At 46.2% G+C, this 25,018-nt stretch overlaps 1 protein-coding gene across 1 annotated transcript in view; it reads left to right on the top strand.

Annotated features, from left to right (window-relative positions):
• Positions 1–25,018, top strand: part of LOC119436444 (ileal sodium/bile acid cotransporter) — a 187,406-nt gene that overhangs the window by 51,149 nt on the left and 111,239 nt on the right. Inside the window, exon 2 of the mRNA XM_037703293.2 lies at positions 19,371–19,576. Within this exon, the coding sequence (XP_037559221.1) occupies positions 19,371–19,576 (206 nt within the window). The remainder of the gene's footprint in view (positions 1–19,370; positions 19,577–25,018) is intronic.

The raw sequence follows: 25,018 nt of genomic DNA, 5'->3' as shown, positions 1-25,018 counted from the left end.
TAGTAGTTGGACGAAAACTGCAGTTGGCACAATGGGTGAGCGCCGTTCGCTATTGGCGGACACAGCACTATTTCTACTGTGACTATGTTCCTTGTTTAGTTCAAAGGACGCTGCCAGCACCAAGGCACAATCGACGTGCTCTTGTAAGCGACTATTCGCCAAGACGTTTCTGCGGACGCAGTGGTCACGTTCATCCACCACGTCTCAGCTACTTGCGCATGACGCTGGCGCCGCGGTGACATCTCAACCGCGGAGCGCGGCGTCGCAGACTCTGCCAGTCTGTGGTAGGCATCACAGCTCGGCATGCCACGCTTCGACATTGTCCACGTCTATAGCTACGGAATAGGTGCCCGACAAAACGAAGTCTCGCGAAGTGTACAAGCAAGTTTTGATTTTCAATTGGTTCATTGGATGTTTAGGGAGCCATGCAATACTTTTTAACATGGCAAATAAACCGTACCAAACGTGAACATCTGAGTCAACTATTGCTCACTTTCACGCAATGGGGAACGTGTAGAATATCTGTCTGATGATCGCTCATGGTTTCCCGCGGCTTCTTTCAAACCCCGCAAACCTTCAGTCTACTTGCTGGCGCGACGGTGACACTTTACGACTACTGAATGCGGCAAAAAAAAATAATTTCCTTGATAAAGAAAAAAAAACAGAAAAACGGTAATGCTATGATTCTTCATATTAGCATGCTCTATAAAAATTATACGAGGCCATTGTATCAATAAACAACTTAAATTTGACCCTTTCGGGCCTGTATATATTCGCAAAACGTTCTTACGATAAAATTGTTCGTAAGAGAAAATTCTAGCCAATCCTGTTTCTGGACATACGTTTAGCAAAGGCAGCCGGCCATGGCCAAAGAGCACTTACGAACAAAGAGCTTTGTAAAATCGGCCCCCGAAGTTCAGCAACTGCCGTCTGCTTGAGTTTTGCAGCCTTCTCCCGTATAGTGCAACATCGTGCACCGATTAACTTTCGCTAAACGTCTCGCTTCAATTGCATTTGCGTGCCTCTGGTGCGAGTTTGCGCCCCCGAGTTTTCTGCGAGCGTCTTGAGTAATCTGAACGGAGGCCGATGATTTGTTTATTATAGAGTATCGTTTGATGACGCGGAACCCGAACGCTATGTTAGTTTGTTTGCGGTTACTATACGAGTTAAGCGTAAGTGCTTAAACAGTCCCGGTGCTCAAGATGAATGCGAAATTACGACTAACTTGTGCATTCGTTGGCTGCAGAGGCGCAGACAGTGTTATCAGAGTTCTACATCGAGTGCCACCAGACGCGGAGCTCCTGCATGCTCAGAGTGTATCAGGCTCCTAACGACCGTGTGGTTGCTTGAGCTTCCTCGAAAATGGGACATTTCAAACAGCTAGAAACACGATACTGCGTAAACGCTTGCCGAATCAAACAACCGGCCCCTATCCACGGCACGTAACGATAATAAATTTGCACGCTGGTTTGCGTTCGAGCACTCAACTTACCTCTTTTGGCTGAAGCATTACATTTACGCGCCGACCAGCTGTGGTAAGCAACGTCTCAAAACCTCAACATGTACTATTAAGAGCTGCTTCTTTCACTATCTACACTGTGTCTTACGTCTCTGCTGAGAGCTCAGGAAATTGTAGCGCTGCCTGCGCGTTGCTGCGTCATGCGAGCTCATGTATACAATGTACTCCTGTAAGACGAGTGAGAACCTCTAAGGTTAGCTAGTCGCACGTGCCAAAAAAAAACGGTAATACTGGATGTCACGTTATCAATCGCCATTAAAGAAAAATGAAAAAGCAACATCTGCACGGTATAGAGGGTGTTTTTTTTTCTCTCTCTTTGAATGCGAATAGCACTATTTGTCTACTTCACCCGTTTTGAGTATGTCTATCTATCTATCTAGCCTCTTCCGCCAACCAAATGCCCCAAGTTTTCTACCTGCTTGGACAGCTCTAGAGATATGTGCTCCTGGTCGAGATGCCGTCGTGGTCATCCCATTGTCGTCATTCCAGCGTCGTGATCTTACTCTAGTCATGTCGTGGTCGTCATTCCATCTACCCCCACCTGGTCACCCAAGTTGTCTAATAGCTCGGGCCAATAGGTATGAGCTCGTGGACGCGACGCCTTCGTGTTCGTTGCATCGTCGTCATTCCAGCGTCGTGATCTTACTCTCGTCGTGCCGTCGTCGCCAGGCCATCGTTGTCATACAGGTTTCGTGATACAGTCGTCGTCACGCCATTGTCATCATACATTCGTCGTCATCCAATTGTCCTTGTGCCGTTGTCTTGCCATTGTCGTCACTCCATCTTCGTCCTACAGTCGTCGGCATGCATTCGTCGTCATACCGTTGTCATCGTGCCATCCTTGTGAAGCTGTCGTTTCACTATCGTCTTGACGTCAGTACATCTACCCATTGTCGTCACACCACCTTATTCGATCCATCAACATCATTCCTCGTTCGTCATTTTATCGTAATCATCCTGTCTTCATTAAATCGTGATAATGCCGTCGTTGTAATGTCATCGTCGTCAATGCGTCGTCGTCACACAGACGCTATCATGCGTCCGTTGTCGCCGTGCCATTGCGGTCGTGCGTTCGTCGTCATTCTCGCTTCTTCATCCGGCCGTCGTCATCTCAATGTCGTCATGTCATGGTCATCACCTGGTCGCCGTTATTCCACCGTCATAGTTTAAGAATTGACATGTCATTTTCGTCAAGCCGTCGCCGTTATCCCGCCGTTGTCGTTCCATCAGTATAATTCCTTCTTTCTCACTCAATCGCCACTGCGTCAGCATCATACAGACGTAGTCATGCCTCCATGCTCATTGGTGACCTTGGCAAGCGAGTGCCATAGCAAAGTGGGACGATATCGGAGTACGTAGCATACAGCCGTATCAACGCGTCTCAGAGTTACCACTACACGTGTTAATTAAACGGTACTTCAGGAATATGGTCGGTCGCTACATTTCTCGATTGCTATTCGCATTATCGTCGACAGCCATCGTGAGATGAGTTCTGTCATAACTTGTTTCCCTTTTTTTTAGATAATACAGATTTTCTTTATAAAAAGGCTATGAGCGCAGCGAGCATCGTGTTTCTTTAGAGGAGTTTCTAGGTGAGGCGGCCATATTGTGCCTCTAGTAACGTGAGTTTCAGAAAAGTAATTTATAAAATTCGTTAATTCACTTTTTTTGTTATTAAAGCCTCCGGACAGTTGTTCACATCGCAGATTTGGAGGCAGTGATATGTTAATGCACCCACATTTTTCCTTAATGTTGAAAACGACTACTAACTTGAGATATGCATAATCAAATTTCAACGCTTTATCGAGGACATTTCAAAACCGAGCGCGTCCCGCTGCTACGTCAGACGGAAATACCACGTGACGAAGTGTGTGACGAACTTTGTATGATGACATGTCGTGGCAAATACTGGGGCGCTATAACGTAAAGCTATTCCAAGCTGTTTTCTTTCCAATCTCCTGACGTCAAATTTACGTAACCACCGACGCAAGCATCGGGCAGTGACCCGCAGCGTTGTCTGAACGACCCAATCAAACATTCTCCTCGTTTATAGGAGGTCACCTTTCTTCGCTTTCAAAACGTATAACATTTCCTGCACTGAGAGGTGTTTGTTATCTAATTGGCTGACAGGAGGCGAGGACCACGCTCTAGTGGAGAGCGTTTCGATGGGGCCGCGCCAGCACAGTGAAAATAGATAACCGCATGAAGAGGGTGGTGCCGGCTTCTCCGATTGGTCCGCTTCGCCTTACTTAGCTTACGGTGGCTGGTCGAAAATCGCGGCGGCGTGCAACGGAAGGATAAGAATGCCGCTAAAACGGATCCTCAGCAAGGAACAGTTGGCAGAGCGATGTCGAATACGTGCCGAAAGGGCTCGATAACGTTTTATTGCCACGCAAAAAAGGTTTATCATGCGCAAATAAATACATGCTCACCGGCAGGTACGAGTAGCGAGGGCCTGAGCGATCGGCGGGCAGCCATCTTCTATTCCTTTCAGAACGGGGCAGTCTCCGGCTATTCAAAAAAATTCTCAGTTTTGTTCGGCATATTAAGGCATTTTTTCGCGTGCACGTCACTTTGACGCGGTGAGCTTTCGCTGTTTTGTGAGGTCGCGTGACAGACAGGTGAAGTGGGCGCAGCCCGAGAACATTTGACCAATAGCAGAGGACTAATGGTGAAAAGGCGTCGGATCAGGAATAATTATTTTTCTTTTGTGCGGTTTAATCATGCATAATCAGAGTGTACACGTTATATCATATGGGGAGCTATCGCGGTTTTCGTGACGTCGCGTGGCAGAGAGGCGAAGTTGGGAGTGGCCCGAAAATGTTTGGACCAATCGTGGTGGGCTGATTGCAGAATTGTAATAGCAAAGTTTGGAATAGCTTTACGTTACAGCGCCCCTGATTACGGTATGTCGCGGTAGATGCTTGCTTGCCAGGCAAAGCGTGCCGTAGCGGTATCTGCTGCGACTGGCCGTGACGTACATGCAGTTTCAAACTTCGTCGCGCTTTTCGTCACTGGGCGTTTGCGTCTGGTATAATAAGGGGCGGCCTTTTGTGCGCTCCGGGAGCGCTCGGTTTCGATTTTCCCAAGATTGAGCGTTGAAATTCGATTATGAATATCTCGAATTAGTTGCGAATTTCAAGATTTTTTTTAATAGGGGTACATCAAGATGTGAATGCCTCCAAATTTTCCTTTTAAGTTACTGCTCGCAATGCTCTAATAAAAAGGTCAATTAATAAATTTTTGCTAATTATCATTCTGCAACTTCCGTTATTAGTGGCAAAGTATGTCCGTCTCACCATGTACGCTATGCTTATAGCCTTTTTAATTAAAGATATGTACGATCTAAAAAGAGACACGCCGTGTTGTGGGCGGAAAATTGCAGGCATGCGCCCTTCTCCACCGTGCACTGTGTGGGAAAAGGAGCAGGATGCCAGCGGTAGAGCATAATAGCGTTGATTGCCAATAACTCTCATCGTACACAACGTTTACATACTTCTGCTCGAGGATATTTGTGAAGTGATGCCCTTTAACGTCGAGTGAATTTCGCAGGTTTGTTAAAAAGTGTTACAGAGCCCGTGTGACGTCTGAAAGCTACACCTGGGCCGAGAAAGAAGCCGGAGTGGGTACTCCAGAGAGAGAGAAAGAGGGTAATGTTAATTATTAATGCAGATCTTGACACCATGTCGACTGACTGCTACAAAGATTAATTTGTGTGCAAAAAAAGGGACCCCCAAGTATAGCCAAAGATTAATTTTGGCTATACTTTATTGCACACCAAAATCTCAGTGCACGCGGTAATCTTGCGCAGTCCATCCACATCCGGATGCGGCCACTCCAGTCGGCAATCTAACCCGCCGCTCCGTAGTCTGTGCTCAGCGGCAGGTCACGGAAGCCGCCGAGCTATCGCGGCGGATGTCATCTCGGCTGCCGCACCAGTGGACACCGCCAACACTTAGGCCCGAGTGGCCACTTCTGCATGACCCTTGGGAAACACAGTGCGCGTCGATCGGCACTGCGCGTTTTGCAACCCTCTCTCGGTATGCATGCCCAATAAGATGCCCTCCTGAGGACGGCCGCCCAGGCTGTCGCTTTCACCACGCGCCGCGGCTCGCGATGGGGCGCGATGAGTGGGCGTCAAAATTTCTGCGCATCCCGCCTCCTCTTTTCGCTCGCGCTGCACGCGTGACAGCGGCGTGCGAACCTGGCGGTAGCGTGTGCAGCAGACCGGGCCGCCGCGCAACCCGGCGTTCTTCACGTCGCCGGACCGAAGAGCTCGAGCCGGTCAAGGTCTTGACCCTCTTTTCAGCTTGCGTAGTAGAAACCTGTGATGGCCCGGTCGCGCGCTCCTAGTGAACACGTATGCATAGTACGCCGGCCAGAATAAAAGGGAAGGTGGGAGGGAGGGGGGTCGCAAACGCTACAGCCACCGATGGTCGGTTGGAGGGGAGCATAAGGCAAAATGAAAAGAGCTGATGAGGGTAGAGATGCGTGTTCGCGTATAGATAATAGCAGCTACGAGCCACATTTGTGCGAACTGTAAGGCATATGCGATAAGGAGCACCTGCGAACTCAGTTAAATTTTCTCTTTCTCCTACACAAAGCCTTTCAGTTGTTGAAATGTCGTCAGGAGAATATCCATGTGTGTTATATCTATTTGGAGCACAATCTAGTCGGTTTAATTTTACTGACGATTGAAAACGAACGACACTGCAAAGAACAAGAAGAACGTTTATTGCAATAAAAAGGCAAACAAAATGAATGCGACAGAATCTGTATTCACAGCCGATGTGGCTATAGTAGAGGATCCATTACAAAAGAACATGATTTAGTCACTTTTGTTCAGTCCGCGGAAGTGATTCCTGTTATTAGTAGACAATGAAACATCCTGCGTGTATTTCTCCATGTTGTACTATATAGAACTGTCACTCTTTATTTTACATTTTCCGTACCATAACTCAACGTACTCCCCGCATAATCAAAAAAAAAAACATCTTCGGTAGTTTCTTTCAGGTTGTCTCTTCATATGCGATGTTTATCATGTGGATTTTTTTTTGTCAACATCAAGGCTCCTGGACGTTGCATTTCGGCATTAGTACCAACCCTCCAGGGTTATTGTCATTTTCTATAATTAATCTTATTTTCTTCATGGGCGTTCAGAATTCTAAACTTTCTGATCGTGTGCTCTGTCCCTGCAAAAAATGACAAGATAATCAGTTTATTTCGTTTTTTTTTTATGGCAGAATAATTCGTTTTTTGTTTTTTTTTTACACATGGAAATTCAGATGTCGTAAACACGCTGTTCATACGTTCCCACTTGAAGTGAACTAGAAGAATTATCCTTGACATCAAAGAATACCGTGCTTCACATTTATTTTGGCATGTGTCTATGTCTTTCTTCAACAAGGTCTCCAGAAGTGAAGGAAATTAGAAGGGTTCCTATTTCGAGACAATTTCACTGGTCGTATACATATATCAACAAGAAGAAAGTAAGGGATATTCGAAATTATAACGTGGGAAAGATTGAGGAAGCCGCAAAATATGGACGCAGCATGAAATCAGTAAGAAGAAAGCTTGGCATAGGACAACGCAAGATGTATGCACTGAAAGATAAGCATGGTAATATCATAAGCAATTTAGATGACATAGTAAGAGCAGTGGAAGAATTCTATGCTGACCTGTACAGTTCTCAAAACAGTCAAGGTACTTTCGTTCGAAATAGTGATGAACCGGATACAGAGGCTCCTTCTATAACTAGCGATGAAGTTAGAAGGGCCTTGAAAGACATGACCAGGGGAAAAGCTGGAGAAGATGGAATAACAGTAGATTTAATCAAAGATGGAGGAGATATCATGCTTGAAAAGCTTGCGGCCCTTTATACGCAATGCCTCACAACTTCAAGTGTACCACAGAGCTGGAAGAACGCCAACATTATACTTATCCGTTAGAAGGGAGACGTTAAAGAACTGAAGAATTACAGACCCATTAGCTTGCTTTCGGTATTATATAAAATATTCACCAAGATAATTTTCAATAGAATCAGGTCAACACTTGACTTCAGCCAACCAAGAGAACAGGCTGGCTTCAGGAAGGGATATTCTACTATGGATCATATCCATGTCATCACTCAGGTAATCGATAAATCTGCGGAGTACAATCAACCTCTCTATATGGCTTTCATAGATTATGAAAAGGCATTTGATTCAGTAGAGATACCAGCAGTCATATAGGCATTGCCTAATCAAGGAGTACAGGAGGCATACGTGAATATCTTAGCAAATATCTACAAGGATTCCACAGCTACCTTGGTTCTCCACAAGAAAAGTAGAAAGTTACCTATCAAGAAAGGGGTCAGGCAAGGAAACACAATCTCTCCAATGCTATTCATGCATGCTTAGAAGAAGTATTCAAGCTCTTAGACTGGGAAGGCCTAGGAGTGAGGATCGACGGCGAATATCTCAGCAACCTTCGGTTTGCAGATGACATTGTCCTATTCAGCAACAAGGGGGACGAATTACAACAAATGATTGAGGACCTTAATCGAGAAAGTGTAAGAACTGGGTTGAAGATGAATATGCAGAAGACAAAGATAATGTTCAATAGCCTGGCAAGGGAACAAGAATTCAGGATCGTCAGTCAGCCTCTAGAGTCTGTAAAGGACTACGTTTATCTAGGTCAATAACTCACAGGGGACCCTGATCATGAGAAAGAAATTTACAGAAGAATAAAATTGGGTTGGAGTGCATACGGCAGGCATTGCCAAATCCTGACTGGGAGCTTACCACTGTCGTTGAAAAGAAAAGTGTTCAATCATTGCATTCTACCGGTGCTAACATAAGGGGCAGAAACTTCGAGGTTAACAAAGCAGCTCGAGAACAAGTTAAGGACCGCACAAAGAGCGATGGAACGAAAACTCTTAGGAGTAACGTTAAGAGACAGGAAGAGAGCGGTGTGGATCAGAGAACAAACGGGGATAGACGATATTCTAGTTGACATTAAGCGGAAGAAATGGAGCTGGGCAGGTCATGTAATGCGTAGGATGGATAACCGGTGGACCATTAGGGTTACAGAATGGATACCAAGAGAAGGGAAGCGCAGTCGAGCACGGCAGAAAACCAGGTGGGATGATGAAGCTAGGAAATTCGCAGGCGCAAGTTGGAATAAGCTAGCGCAAGACAGGGGTAATTGGAGATCGCAGGGAGAGCCTTCGTCCTGCAGTGGACATAAATATAGGCTGATGATGCTGATGATGATGATGATGATGATGATGATGATGATGATGATGATGATGATGATGATGATGATGATGATGGTGGTGGTGGTGGTGGTGGTGGTGGTGGTGGTGGTGGTGGTGGTGGTGGTGGTGATGATACATATATATTTATATATATATATCATTGCGATACCACCGCAAGGCCTTGCCAACGTTGATTGTCTCGGCGACCATCAAGCGGCAGCTTTATCAACCGGTGGTTCTCTTCCGAGCTTAGCAGGCCCCTCGCGCCAGCCTCGGGCGCCGATCTCAACATAAATAAAATGGTTGCGGCAGACCTGTCCTCTGCGCAGGCTGAATACCTCTGCCAAGTTTTATCGTCCTACCGAGACATTTTCGACTTCGACGAGCGCCCTTTAGGCCAGACGATCGCGGTCAAGCACTGCATTCCTATTCACCGACGACCATTTCGCGTTTCTGCGTCGGAACGCCGAGTAATTCAAAGTGAAGTGAACAAAATACTCGATAAACACATCATTGAGCCTTCTTCGAGTCCCTGGGCGTCACCTGTGGTATTGGTTAAGAAGAAGGGCGGCACGTAGCGCTTCTGTGTATACTACCGTCATCTGTGCAAAATTACTGAGAAGGACGTCTACGCGCTCCCACGTATAGACGATGCCCTTGACTGCCTCCACGGTTCCGCTATTTCTCTTCTATTGATCTTCGTTCCGGATACTGGCAGATTGCTGTTGACGATATGGATAGAGAAAAAAAAACGCGTTCATAACACCCGATGGCCTATACCAATTTAAAGTAATGCCCTTTGGATTACGAAGCTCCTGCTACCTTTGAGCGCTCCATACGCTCCTGCCACCTTCAAGGTTTTCAATGGTCCACATGTCTCTGCTACCTCGACGACGTCATCGTCTTCTCGCCAACGTTCGACACTCACCTTGAGCGTCTAACAACTATACTTGATGTATTTCGAAAGGCTAAGCTGCAACTCAACTCGTCCAAATGTCGTTTTGGCCGCCACATAATTACTGTCCTGGGTCATCTCGTCGACGCTTCCGGAGTACAGCCTAATCCCGAAAAAACTCGCGCTGTCCGAGACTTTCCGGTTCCGAAGACAGCCGCAGACGTTCGCAGTGTTGTAGGGTGCTCGTACTTTCGTCGTTTTGTTGAAGAATTTGCGGGAATTGCTAGACCCCTCACTAATCTTTTGAAGTAAAGTGTACAAATCTCTTGGGGTACTTCAGAAGCCGCCGCCTTCTCTCGTCTCGTCACTCTTCTCACCTCACCACCCATTCTCGCCCACTTCGACCTTCAAGCCCCTACAGAATTGCGTACAGATGCCAGCGGTCATGGCGTAGGTGCTGTCCTATCCCAGTGTCAGCATGGCCAGGATCGCATTATGGCTTATGCAAGCCGCCTCCTATCAACGTTGGAGTGAAATTATTCATTACGGAAGGGGAATGCCTTGCTGTTGCCTGGGCGGTTGCGAAGTTCCATCCATACCTCTACGGTCGTCCTTTCTCCGAAGTCACTGACCATCATGCTCTCTGCTGGCTCTCATCCCTAAAGGATCCTACAGGCCGGCTTGGTCGATGGGCTTTGAGGCTGCAAGAATTTTTATATTCCGTGGTGTACAAGTCTCGGCCGCCTGCACCAAAACGCTGACAGCTTGTCGCGTTACCCTGGTGACGACACTGACTCCTCGAATACTGACAGTGATGCTTGCGTTTTCCCAGTATCACAGCTCCTTCATATCGCTGACGAGCAACGTCGTGATGCCTAATCAAAGCACGTATCGACCGTTTTCAACCCTCTCCGGCCGATGCTACTCCACGCCTCTTCGTCCCCCGCGACGGTATTCTGTACCATCGTAACCTTTATCCGGTCGGCTCTGAGTTCCTACTTGTAATACCTAAACAGCTCCGCTCAACCGTTCTAGAAGAGCTTCACGACGCACCAACGGCGGGACACCTCGGCGTATCTCGAACCTATAATGACCGAGTGCGCCGCCGTTTTTTCTGGCCGGGCCTTGCCCGCTCCGTACGACGTTACGTCGCCGCTTGTGAACTATGCCAACGACGCAAGAAGCCATCCCAGCTCCCCGCTGGTTACCTGCAGCCGCTCGACATCCCGGCCGAGCCCTTCCATCGTGTCGGCTTAGACCTTGTCGGCCCATTTCTTGAATCTGCATCAGAAAACAAGTGGGTTGCCGTTGCTGCAGACTACACGACCCGCTACGCCATAACACGTGCTCTTCCGACCAGATGCGCAACTGATGTTGCGGACTTCCTCCTACACTATATCATTTTGATGCATGGTGCTCCGCGTCAAGTGCTCACAGACCATGGCCGTACGTTTTTGTCCAAAGTCATTGACGACATCATGCGTGCCTGCTCAATACAGCATAAAATTACCACCTCTTACCACCCACAAACGAACAGCCTCACTGAGCGTTTGAACCGAACCCTTACAGACGTGATATCGTAACACGTTTCAGCCGACCACAGTGATTGGGACCTTGCTCTACTTTACATTACCTTTGCGTACGACTCTTCCCGTCTCGAAATGGCTGGCTTTGCCCCGTTTTACCTCTTGTATGGCCGAGAACCGACGCTACCACTAGACGCTGCACGTGCTTCCGTCCACCACCGCTTCAACTAGCGATTATGCCCGTGATGCAATCGCCTGTGCTGACCATGCTCGCCAACTTGCGCGCGCTCGTCTGCAAATGTCTCAAGACAAACAGAAGCACCGCTACGACCTCCGTCACCATGATGTCCATTTTGCACCCGGCACCCTCGTGTTGCTTTCGGCACCATCTCGTAAAATTTGCACTTGCGAAAAACTGCTCTCCTGTGACACAGGCCCATATCGCGTGCTTCGCCAAGTGACCGATGTCACCTGTGCAATCGTTCTAGCCACGCCCATTACGTCCTCCGCTGTGACAACCAGTGACATCGTCCACGTCGTCCGACTCAAGCCCTACAACACTCCATGCGCCTTGGATATTTAACAGCACCGTGACGGAGCTTTTGCCGCCGGGGGGCGAGGGGGGGGGGGGGGGGGGGGGTTGGGGTAGTATTACGATACCATCGACAGATGCTCAAGAGACGAGCCGCCGCGAGAAAGACGATGAAGTGTCTGGGCTCATGGCACGAGCGAGTGTCTGCCTGGCGGTCTGGCTCCAGTGTAAACAGCTAGTAAATAGCCTATTTTGTCTGTGTCTTTCCACACGTAATATTTATATATTTTTTTTTCTTGGGAGAGGAAGCACGCATCATAGGAATAAAGTTACGTAAGAACACGACTCCAGCAGTGCGTGCTTTAAAATTTGGTATTGAAACTTCCCAATAACGCTAGCCAAGCATAGATTCTGTTTCAAACAAGACTTTTGTTTTTGTTTTGCTGTCAACAGTCCATATTCGTGCAAAATGAACACTTGTTACTCGTCTATATTCTTTATTATTTCCTGTACTAAGAGGAAGCGAGCGTTATTTAATTCACACTTTCATGTTTCACAACGGCCATTCATGTAGATAGGGGTAATGGGCAAAGAAGGGGAGAGGGGGGGGGGGTTAACTAGATTCAAGTTTCTGTTTTGCTGCCCTGAACGGGGGTGAGAGAAAAGGGGTTAGAAAGACGACAGGAAGAAAGAGAGAAAGCATTAACAAGAGAGGAAGCGTTAGAGGCGTTCATGTAGGCCGGTGAATCGCAAAGCGCGCAGTGATGCTTGCACAGATTTCGGACCTGATGATGATTCACATCGATGCCGAAAAAGTATCTCTTCGACAAACAGGCCCGTCGTCCAGTAGGATGAGCACAGCAGAGAGTGAGCGTCTCTGCGTACAGTCTTGCGGTCAGTAGCATAGAATATGAGTGACAGATTCTTCATCACCGCAGTGGCCACATGTTGCGGTGTTGGCCATCTCTATACGGAATGCATAGGCATTCGTGAATGCCAGGCGCAACCATAGTCGACACAAAATGGTTTTATCCCTTCGGAGTAGTTTTATGCAAAACGAAGGCTAAAGGTAGGTCCAGGGAATTTAGTTGGACATGTCTGAAGTACGGTTCGTTCCACTTGAACAGTGCGCCTCCCATGGGAGTTCCCAAGCATTTAAACATCTTGAGTTCTATCGCGGCGTCCGTCCTTGAACGAGTGTTTCATAGACATCGCTATTCCTCATGGGCTGATTAAACAGATTCATCGACACGCTCATCCGCATACTCGACGCCCCAATGACTTGGTAGCCATTGAAAAAGAAAAATGAACTGGTGTCCCTTGTAAGCCAGAAGATGCACGGTCAGTGTTTTTTATAAAACACCAATTGTTCACGCAGTACGCGCCGCTAGGCTTATGTCAAAGACTACAGTACCGTTGTGCGGTTGTTCGTCGTTTATAAGACGCACTGCTACGCGAATAGCTGCAAGTTCTGCTGCCGTCGGTGTTGTCAAGGGAGACCTTTTGAACTTGATGGTGGTGAGTTTAGCTGGGAGGACCCCAGCTGCGCTAGAACTGTTGGCCATGACCGAGCAGTAGCTGTATTGACACTTTTCGCGGCGCTGCCATGGACGCTGCCATGTTTGATCCCGTGATGACGCATCCATTGCTTGCCTCAGCTTCCCCCGTTGCCTCCGTGTTAACAATGCAAGCTCGTGGCGCCGGTGCGGCGCAGCAAACCTCCGTTTCGACGCATATCGTAGACGGTGACTGTGTGGACGACACGAAGCTTTGGCCACAGCTTTAGAGGACATGTAAGTGCTTTCAGAGCTCATTACGCCTTGTCCAAACGGCGCGAGCAGCGTATCTGGTGCTTGTACTAAAAGCTGTAATGTATTCCAAGCTGTCCAAACTTTCCGCTTATGAATTAAATCAGGATCAGTGTGCTCTTCGTTCTTTTTTTGGAAACATTTTGAAGCAGCGGATTTTCCTGTTTCTGACTCAGTAAAGTTCCTCGGTGCGGCCCCTATCTGTTTGGTTATTTTCAGCCTAATCGGTCGTGGGTGTGCTCTACTGCGATAGATTTGTTCTTGCTGCGCACAAAGCTTGGAATGTAAATGTTCTGTACTTTGTGGTAGCTTAAATTGTAGCAAAGACGTATTATCGCTAGTCCCTCGCTTACTCTGTGGACCGTCACGAAACGTTGAGCTTCCAACATCGTGTCTTGTCGGTGTAGTCGCCGTCACTCATTCTTCGGCACATTGATTCAAGTGTGCACCCATTCACTTATTATTGATACGTTGGATATAGGGTGGACGTAAGTTTGCGTGCGAGTAGGGGTGATTGTGTGTAGATAACCTGCGAGAAACTTACTATTCTAGTAAGTGGCGCTACTTCCTTTTGTAACGAGCGGTACTCACTCTTAAGTACCGACATTCCAGAGTTGAAGTCCTTTCTTTGGAGGTTAACTATACAGCGCTGGCGGATGAATTATCTTTTTTTTATCCTCGAGGAAAGCCGTGCATCGCGAAGAGCCGGCAACACAGGCAGATTCTTATGTAGCATAGGCGACAGGGGTTGATTTCGTTCCTTATATGCGAATCACTATTTTTGCAGCTAACTAGCGCACACGTCTTCTCTTTATCATTGTACACTTTGCAGCATGAATTGAGCACAGTGCATTAGCGAACACCCAGTTGCATTTCCGACAGCTGACCGCACAGTAGCAGGGCGGCAGAAGCAGTAATTGTTTCGTATTTGTGCGCATTCGCTGAGGCAACGTACGGAGCACCGCCTAAAGCGCCATCTCGTTCCTCTAGAGCAAACTGCTCCGCGAAAAGGGTCAATATGTGCGGATGCTGGTTATACACTTCTTGTAAGTAAAGTAGAGTAATTAAGCTGCTTGAGAACTGGCGGCAACAAATCCGCTTTTCTTTCTTTTCTTTTTTTTGGATTTCTTTTTTGGATGTTAAGTAAAGTGAGGTGCGTTCTAGTTTTAATGAAGCTCTAAGTAGGTGTCGAAGCTCTCGTTGCAGGCGTAAAACGATGAGCTGATGCGTTCGGTAAAACGATCTACGTGGCACTTCTGCAGATAAAGAGGTGGGATGGTGGCCCGAAATCCGGACCTGTGTGTCTTGTGATGTTATGGTGTATGGAGGTGTATTATGTGTGCCCTATATAGCTCAGACATAATCCCTATATAGCGCTTTTGGATTGTGGTGGGATATCTAATTAATGCGACTGTTGTGGCCGCCATTTACGCACTCCTAGTAAGGCTAAGAGAAGTCAGATTATGCGTAGGCTGTCTTGGATGCGTTGATCAGTGCAGACGAGCTGTGCAGCAGAAAGCCGAGAAAAAGTGCTATAATTGCCGGATAGCAAATTTGCATCCTGAATATGATTCTAATCGTAGCTTGAATTTAGCGGTGTTTTCAGCGGTTCTGAGAGGTTCGAAATGCGAGGTTTAGCAGCCGTCAAAGGCTCAACTTGAGGCTTCTCTGTGTTTTACTTGGCAACGCTCGCCGCGTCAGTGCTCTGAAATATTATAATTTTACGGTCACACGCGTCGTCTGCACTCGACAGCTCCTGTCTTCTTTTGGAGCGTCGGCTCTTGAATTCAGCCGCAGGAATGTTTGCATCTCAACCAAGAATTATCTTTGTCGATTGCCACCATTTACCCTGTTCGACTATTTTTATGTTGTTTTTACCACGCTCCAACTCTTGTTGATAAATTTCTTTTTCTCTCGTTCTTTTTTTTTTTTTTTTTTGCTATTCATGTCCGCCGGAAAACACGGAAATCTGCAGTTACCCTTTTCATTACGCTATGCTTTCGTTAGTATACTTCATTCTACCTTGTCATTTTGCATTTTCCACACGATTCTTGGTCAATACTATGTAGTGGGTACGAGCCATAGCCCCTATAACGGTTAAGAACAAACTAAATAGGACAAAACACCTTCTCGGAGCCTATTGATATCAACGTCTCTGTAACTCCTCTGTACGTGTGTGCGTGTGTGTGTGTAAATGGAAATCAATAAATGAAATCAAATCAAACGTTCGCCGCTGGATGCGAGTTCGACAGTTTTATCGCTATAAATTTGCCATAAGTTTATTCGAAGTTTATTGCTAGGTGGCCAGGATCTATGGAGTCCTGATATATCAAATGTGGAAAGTCAAAGTGCTCAGCTATGGCACGGACGCCCTTCGATTTGTGCAAGGAACTTCCCGTTGTATGAGGTAACCTGCACAACCACCAGGTTATAAGTGCATGCGAGATTTTAACTAAGGAGGTCAGCCTGCGGCTGAAAGAAGATGCGGAGGGAAATAAAAGGCACCGTATCTTGCTCCCCGAGTAGAAGGTTAGCTGTCCATTGTTATAAATATGCCAAATTATGGTGGTTAGCAAAGTCACAATGGCACCGCGCCCGCCCCCTTGCTAAACGTTTAAGCACCACCTCGAATGTGTGGCATGCGCTGACGACTCCTTGAAACACATTTCGCGTAATAATTAAGGCCCTGAAGACGGTCCCCATAATAAGGAGGTCGAAAAATTACGTGCATAATGATCACGGCAAGGTCAATTTCACGTGCTGGCTGCCCGAACTCGTCCGACATATCAACTTATATGGGGCAGACACGAAGGTGAGATCGCCAGAATGACTCTGCTGGGAGCTGTGCCGGTCATTGGCTGCACGACCACGTATGCAGAGAGGCGAACTTGAAAGCGCACCCGCGACTCCGATATGGCGATTACAGGAAATAGGTGCTTGTTCACCAAGTGTCAGAAATGCAGGACTGTGACGGAGGTCACGGGCATCCCATGCGAATGCATTAACCTTGCCGCTAATGTCCTCCAATCAAGGAAGTAGATGCGCCCGTGTGACTCCTAGCTCCGCTGTGCTAGAAGAGATGAGCTGTATCTACTTTATCTGTACGGCTTGATTACATAATTTGCTCTGCTTAAGCTAATGTTGTCGTGAGGGAGCGCCGAGAAGTTGTTTCTAGTTCAGGCTAAAGCCACCACCACAACGCCGGCCATGTACGGGCTTTGCACGATACCCACATCAGCCTAATTTTTCCAGCACACATGAGTTAATAGAAAATTTTCGATCAAGTACACTTAATGTTTGCATTCAAGAATAACTTATACACGAATAAACGTGAAAGGAGTCTGATGCATATTCCATGTCTGACATGCTAATGCAGTGGTAGCCATAATAAGCATAATGCATGTTTTTATCGAAACACAGTTCTCAGTTATGCCGCCAAAGTGCCGTTACGAAGATTAATAACACGGGTTTCACAGTTTCTTTCAGAAATAAACAGCGGCCTATTTAAGAATACCCAGACATGTTTGTCTTTATTTCTTCAGCTTTGGATGACATTTTCCTGTGATATTATTGTGCCTGCTCTTTTGGTGTCTCCTTTGGTGGGACTTCGATCTTGAACACGCAAGACGAAGACGACAAAATAGGACGCTCCACAAATTTGCCTTGAGTTTGATGGTATGTTCTTCCGGAATGTTGAACGGCATCATGTTTGACGACATGCTCGCCAACAATGTTAACCTCCTGTCTACTCGCTACCTTAGTGGCATGTTGGGTGATTGCATCTTCAAATAAAAACGTTAATCGACACTGATTCTACCTTACGGGAAAAGCGGGCACGTGTCGGAATTTTCTTATCATGGCTAATTTCGCCTTTTCAGTTTGGCTTCCAGATTTCTCACCAATGTTTCAAGCAGAAGTTTTGATACAATAGTACTAGCCCTATGCATACTGCATAGGGCTAGTACCTTCGAATGCTTCCTCCGCCGTTATCGTAACAGACGATCTGTTAACTTCGAACCGCGTGAAAATTTCCGATAAGGTTGTTCTCTAGAACGACCTGATCATTTATCGTTTGTCCGTTAGGTATGAGGGCTAGGCCACAATGAGATTTTTTTTTTCAATTATTCAGCTGATTTTCTATTTGTGGCGCTCCCTGAAGACCCTATACTCGCTGTTCTGCCGAACTCGGTGTACCTCAATGCTCCGCTGTTTAACTATATATATATATATATATATATATATATATATATATATATATATATATATATATATATATATATATATATATATAAAATAATAGTTGTAGAGAACTTGCTCAAATTCTCGGTGTCATTTTCTCCTGACTTCCAGCATCCTCGCTTTCTTTGGTATAGTTAGTGGTGTTCCATGGACAAGTTAGAAGTGACGCTTGCAATAATCTGTGCCAGAAACTTCTGCTCCGTTTTTATTCGCACGGATCTCCTGAACCAATGTCCCAGTAAAGTTTTCTCTTTCTGCTTGAAGTTGATCAAGTCTCTTCAAGGTGATAATCGGCGTTGATGAAGCGGGAGGCAGATAACAAACTAGGAGTTATATTGCAGCGAAAATACTTACACAGTCAAATGCAGAGTTTGCAGAAGAACACTGATGATAAACACAGAAGTAAACAGCGCCTTACTCTTCTACTTTTCCCAAGTTATAGCCTATAGGAGAGCTGTCCTGTTCGACCACCAGGTGGTACGGCCCAGACTAGCATTGCATCGTATACGGAGTCTTACTGATATATCAGTTTAGTGATTACAGCCTAGACTAAAAGGAATGGTTACCATGCAGCCTTTAAATACATTTCAGGAAACAAATAAGAAAGATTTCTTCTTTGTCATTCTATCGCAATTATGCTGCTGTCTTCAATCGTGATTATGCCTCCATTGTCAGGCCATTGTGGTCATAACGTCGTCGTCAGAGTCGCTCTCATGCGTCCGTTATCATACCTCCGTTGTCATACCATCGTTTTCGCGCTATCACCGTCATTCCTTCTTCCTCATCCGGTTGTCTTCGTGCCCACGTCCTCATGCCATTGCCCTCATGTTGTCACGCGTCACCCATGTCCTCATGTCACGCGGTCGTTGCTACAGCATCTTCATTGTTTAGGAATCGTCATCTCGTCATGGCGTCGTTTTCATGCCGCCTTTGTCGCTCTATCGACGTCATTCCTTCTTCGTCATTCCGTCGTCGTCACTGCGTCGGCGCCATCGCTATGCCTCCATGCTCATGGGCGACCTGGGCGAGCGAGTGCCTTAGCAAATTGGGACGATATTGGAGTAGGTCGCAATAGCCGAAGGGGAGGGGGGGCAAGCGAAAGCCTCAGAATGAGCACTACTTATGTTAAGTAAGTGTGCTTTCAGAAATGCGGTGTCGCTACACTGCTCGAACAATAATCGCATTACCATCGACAGTCATCGTGAAATGAGATATTCCGTTTTCTTTTTTTTTTCTTTTTCTTTTTGTTTCAGAAGAACATGGCATCGCCCAATTAATTCTAGCAAACGTGATTGACTGAAGTTGCATCTGTGCTAGTTGTCGCTAAACAGTGCCTCATTTGCATGGTTGGTAGTGACGCGTCAGGCTTTATTGGCCCTGAGTTTGCTCCGAGGCAAGACCAATACATATCTCCGGGAAAAAAATATTTTTTTTTCTCTCTGTCTGCCTCTTCTGCCGCCAACCTCTCAGATTTCGCTTGAGCATATCATCAACCGGCTGGCCGACTATGGCAGGGTGGTAGATTTGATGTCCTTTGAGCAAATCCACCATGGGTCTGCGTAAAATGTGCTGCTGCGATGTTCTCTCTAAGCTGTTTCTGTACTTCTTCTGCAGCTTTGGGCGCACCTGCGGCGACCATTCGGCGTGGCTGTGGGAATGTTGTGCCAGTTCGTGATGATGCCCCTGCTGGCGTTCGGCCTGTTGACGTCCATGCGATTAAGCGGCCTCTATGCCATCGGCATGCTCATCATGGCCTGCTGCCCCGGTGGGACTGTCTCCAACGTATTCGCATATTTCGTCGACGGCGACGTCCCTCTCAGGTGAATAAAAGTGTGCCACCTTAAAGAATAGCACTTATTGTAAACTTCCAGTAGTGTTGAAAGGAGTGCACCGCATTGTACAATATACAACAATCAAAATTTAGTTTGACATACAAAGCACCGCATACAACTGCCGTTTTCTAACAAGCGCAGTATCAGGTAGGCAAGAAAGCTTACATGACTTCACGTAAAATTATCAACCACACTTCGACGTAAGTTTTCATTTGCCTCAATAGCAGTTTCCTGCCTTGAAAAATAAAACAAATGCGGGGGTAATGAATGGGAATAAATCTGGGGTTTTACGTATACGTGTCAAAACCACGCTGTGATTATGAGGCACTCCTTATAGTGGGGGGCTCCGGATTAATTTTGACTACCTGGGTTTCTTTGACGTGCACTGAATGCATGGTAAATGGGAGTTTTTGGATTTCGCCCCCATCGAAATGCGGCCGCCGTGGCTGGGATTTGATCCCGTGCCCTCGGGCTTAGCAGCCCAACGCCATGATCACTACGCCACCATAGTGGGTGCTATTGCATGCATTCGAACATGTAAGGTTCGATTGAACGAGCTTCAGTAAATTCAAATTTCAGATCTACGAGTGTCTGTCCAGTTTTTTAAATCTTTCCTTCCAAGCGGCATAATACAGCCGAAGACCACCCGCTGCTTTACCGTATAACTGCAAGCTAAGCATGCGAACACCTTTTAGGAAGCAGGGATCTTGAAAAGAAGCAGAAGTGGCGACCACACTGGAGTTAGCCGAAGGGTATTTCGTGAAAATATACGGTACAGAATAAATCACTTCTGCACTATGTCGCTTTTAACAGCGGAGCTGTCTTGCCGACCGTAATCTGTCTGTCGTCAACAGAAAATGTGGACCGATCCTGGCGGCAGTGCAGAAAGGTTCCAAGCGCAATGACATACATTCCTAGCGAACTAGCGAAGCTGAGCCTGGCTAAGCCTAGCAAGCATGGTTGGGACTGCTTAAGCTTAGTCAGTCATCGATAGTCAATGGACAGTCAATCAATAGCTAATCGATAATTGATCAGTAATCAATAAATTCCGGAAAATGCTGGGGATGACTTGGTAGTGCTTAGCCTAAGCCCAAATACGAGGCAAATGCCTTGCGATAGCCAATCGATAGCCAATCAATAGCTAATTGATAATCGATCAATAATTAATAAATTCCGGAAAATGCTGGGGCTGACTTGGTAGTGCTTAGCCTAGCCCAAAAGCCAGGACTAGGTAGGTGCCCATCAACTCCGCTGTCTCTTCAGCATTGCGCTTCCAGTGCATTGCAAGCTACGCAAATTTTTTTTCACAGTGAATAAGAATTTTTAGATTCATATTGCTGACAATGCGCTCGTAGTTGTGTTCAACACCGTTTCAACGGAGGCTAGTTGGTATGGCACGACTGCATGGCATGACTGTAAGTGTCTCCGTGTTCGTTTCGTCTTTACGGGCCTCTGTCTCTGTGTAGGCCACTTTAGCAGCGCAAACATCATGTGCAGTGTATATATATATATATATATATATATATATATATATATATATATATATATACGTGCCGATACACACTCCAAGGTGGCGACCGAAGTGGAGAGTGTATCGCTCTGTCTCTTCGCCTTCTCCTTACTTTTTGCATTTGTTTGTTTGGTTTTCTTTTTTGACTGCGTTTCATCATAGCACACCGTGATGAATGGTACCGATTACACGAAGCGGTGCCTGGGTGGCTATGTCGTTCTGTTGCTGAGCACGAAGTCAGGGTTCGATTTTTGGCCACGGCGGGCACATTCCTATGACGGCGGAGTGCCACAGCGCTGGTGTTAACTTGCGTTTTGAGCTTCTCTAAAGAAACGCAGCTGGTCAAAATTCATTCTTATCCCCCTACTACGGCGTTCCAAGTTGCACATATTGCAGCTTCGGGATGTCCTTAATTTAAAGCACTGAGACAATCTATGTCCAACGCATTCAGGAAACTCCGTGATCGTCCTCTGAGGGAACAGACAATACCAGAACACCGTCCCCGCCGATCGTCGGCTCAGAAGGCAGTGAAGGCACTTTTGCGCTTTTTGAGGACGTCTGGCTTGCGCGAGCGCCTTTGACCCCGTAGTGCTGTCCGCGCACGCCTCCCTCCCTTCTTTATATTCCCCTTCTTCCTTCCCCCAACGTAGGGTAGCCAACCGGACTCTTGACTGGTTAACATCCCTGCCTTCTTTTATAATCAATCTCACTCTCTCTCGGGATGTCAAACTTCAGTTATTAAAGTATTGTGTTAAATAGCCGTGACTGGTGCAAGCTATACAGAAAAACGTATTCGAAGAAGAAATACGTGTTGTGTTTGCATGCGGGTGGCACGCGAGAACAGAAACTGGTGTCAATACCGGACGGTCTCACGCTTGAGACGAGCCGAGCATCCTAATCGATATGGCGAGCCAGCGGAATTAATTATCAGCGTTTTTTTTTTCCTATTTTCAACTTCTGCCTCAGCGCGAAACGCACGTCACCCACGAAATTATCTCTATCAATGCGCTCTTGTTTAAACATCATCACTATAAATTGAAACATGAACAAGACAAAGTCAGTTGCAACACGTCCGTGCGTATTTCGCGCTTGCTAGCGCTTTTTGTCACACTGGCGTTGTTCAGGCGCCGACAAGTATAATATATAACTTTGAGGACTGCGCCGTGCTTGAAAACCGGCTGTGTAGCTATTACAGATCGCGCTCTGAATAATTCAGACGAAAGAGGAGTTCTGTATTTTTTTAGTGTGTTAATTTATGCTGATGACACATAATGCACCATGCCTTCTCGCGGAAGCTACAGATTGCATGAAATTTTACTCACATCAACCTCTATTGACAGGGTTCCAGTAAATCGCGTCGGTCGCGAAAACAAATATAGAGTAACTGTTAATGCGATAAGCACCGGTTACTGACAATTAACGATAGTGCCGCTCCCGCGGTTGAATTCGTATACTTTATATGGAGGGGAAAAAAAACTCGGTGTAGTGATCTGCACAAACCGAAAAAAGACCCGCTATTGTAAACACCAGCGCCGGTGCTTTTTATGGCGCCCTCACGCCTCTTCTCGAGCTCAGATATATACGCTTCACGCACACTTGGTACGCTTCATGTTTTTCTCGGTTATTGCGCACGAGGAGTCCTAGCTCGTCACCTCGATTTGTTCCATCCACATCGAAAGCGGAGTGTTCTGATGCTGGGAAAACATGTAGGTTTGCCTGACCGTCAGGGAGAACGAATACGACAGCAGAGGGCTGATAGATTTGAAGTTTCAGCTGCAATTGTGTTCGCGCTTTGTTACACGCCTTCATATAAGTTTTACGTGAAACTATTACTGTTTTATTACATTGCTTCTTTTATTCTTGTACAAAAGTTTATTTTATTTGACGACGTCGTATTTTCAATCTTGTCCGCCTTTTAAAGTAGGGTACCAGATCTCAGTTCAAGGAAAATCCGCAGCTTTACCTTGGGGCTTCTCCACTTACTTATGTAAGCCAGTCATGAAAAGTTTTCGGTGCATGGAAATCACAAAAAATGCGTATCCTCGCAAATTTCCCTATTTCATTGGTGCAGTGCGATGTTCCCACGAAGAAGTGTACACTTTACATTTTCGTTCTATCGTGCATGCGTTGGTGGCGACGAAATTATTATTTTTTTTTGCGAATTCTGTGCTCCGGCAACTTTGTGGAAAGCGGTAAAATTTATTAAATGATTGAGATAAGTTGACGTTGAAACATGCCTACACGCTGCCCCCGATCACCCTTTAATAGGATAGTGCAATGTCTCGCAGCAGAACTGATAGTTGGGTGAGTTGGTACAAATTCATGGTGAAATATTTAGCGCGCACAATAGACAAGGGCACAGTGAAGGTGGACACACGAGTGCTTGCACGAAGCGCTCGAGTGTCCACCTTCACTGTGTCCTTGTCTATTGTGCGGGCTAAATATTTCGCGATGCCTCGATTGTGCGTGTTTATTCCATTAAAATTGCTCGGTCTCTTGCCGGACTTCTTTCTCCGCGAAGCAAAAGCAAGAATAAATGCGCCACATTGTTTAGTATACGTCACTTGATAAAATTATACTTTTGAATAAAAAAAATGAACAAGATAGTGCTACGCGCACCTTATTCTGACGCCATGATTTCGGAGGACCTCAAGACGTTCTATGAGATTTGCTGACAATTTAGATACACGTCTTTCAGAAAAACTGCCCTGAACCGCCAGCTGGTCAATAAAAGCTAGACATTTTAAAGCTTTTGCAAAGCAAATTGATAAGAACCGTTAACTTTGATGTTTATGGCCATTTTATTTATTCATTTTATTCACTCTGCACGAATGAAAGCCGAATATGTATTCCACGGCGGTAGCCGTCTCTCTTCCTACGTGCGATACGGCAACGTTTACTTGCACCGCGCGAAACGACTTGCCCTTCTATTTTTCAAAGGCATACGACAACTACACGTGCGTCCTCTCGAGGGGTCCGAGGAGCAGCGCTAGCAGACGATGCGCCGCTCGCTCCCGTGCATTCCGCGGACGCCTGAAACCGCACTCAGTGCGCGCTTGAAGTGGTTAATTATGAACATTTGTGGCCTAATCTACTCAGGAAACTTAAGACGACAGGCACAATAACTTCAATGAGACCGGAGCACGCCAAACGTTGGAATAAAACGCGTGCGTTAGCGAAGCAGCTCATTCTTCTGAACAGCTTTCCACAGTGGCGGTCATACAGGGCATTTTTGTTTCATTCGTTGTTTGCAGGTTTTGAAATTCAGCGTAACTTGAGGTAGAGATTATATTTGGGTCAGCTGATAGTGCTCGCTTCCTAGTTCGCAAAAAGAGGCGGGTTGTGAGCTTATTGCAACTTTCAGAAATGTCATTGCGCACCGAGAGCTCTAATAGTGCACAGTGGATATTATGCGCTATTATCGGTTTTATTGTGTTTGTCAGTGTTCGGCAGTATTTCCACGGTTACACGGTCTTTTGACCTAAGGTTTTTTTTTTTTTTTTTATAAAGTAGTCTAATAGCTTTACTTAGGGGAAAGTTGCACTGTATCTGTGGATTATCAGCAACCTGAGTATCCTCCGAGAACTAGGAAATATAGCATGCCTACTAGTGTCTTTGAGGCGCCGATATTAATTTCTGGCTGTTTTTAAATAAATTCATTTATTCCAAGCCTTCCCCATTTCACTACCCCGACCACCTCCATACCCATGTACCTTTGCAAGCCCCGCAGATATAAAGGTATGTTTATAATGTTAGCCAATGCACTTGCATATATATTTGGGGTATTTCTACACCTATTATAGGCTCTAAAACCAGACTATAGCCAGAAAAGCTGAGTTAGGTGGTTTTTTGTAGAGATGCAGGAGAATGAAGGCACACATATTCAAAAATATTTTTGAATGTGTGTGGCTTTTATTGCG

Source organism: Dermacentor silvarum, chromosome 1 (genome assembly GCF_013339745.2).
Source record: "Dermacentor silvarum isolate Dsil-2018 chromosome 1, BIME_Dsil_1.4, whole genome shotgun sequence".
Classification (NCBI taxonomy): domain Eukaryota; kingdom Metazoa; phylum Arthropoda; class Arachnida; order Ixodida; family Ixodidae; genus Dermacentor; species Dermacentor silvarum.
The sequence above is the reverse complement of the archived record's forward strand: the minus strand, read 5'-3'. Positions and strand labels throughout refer to the sequence as shown.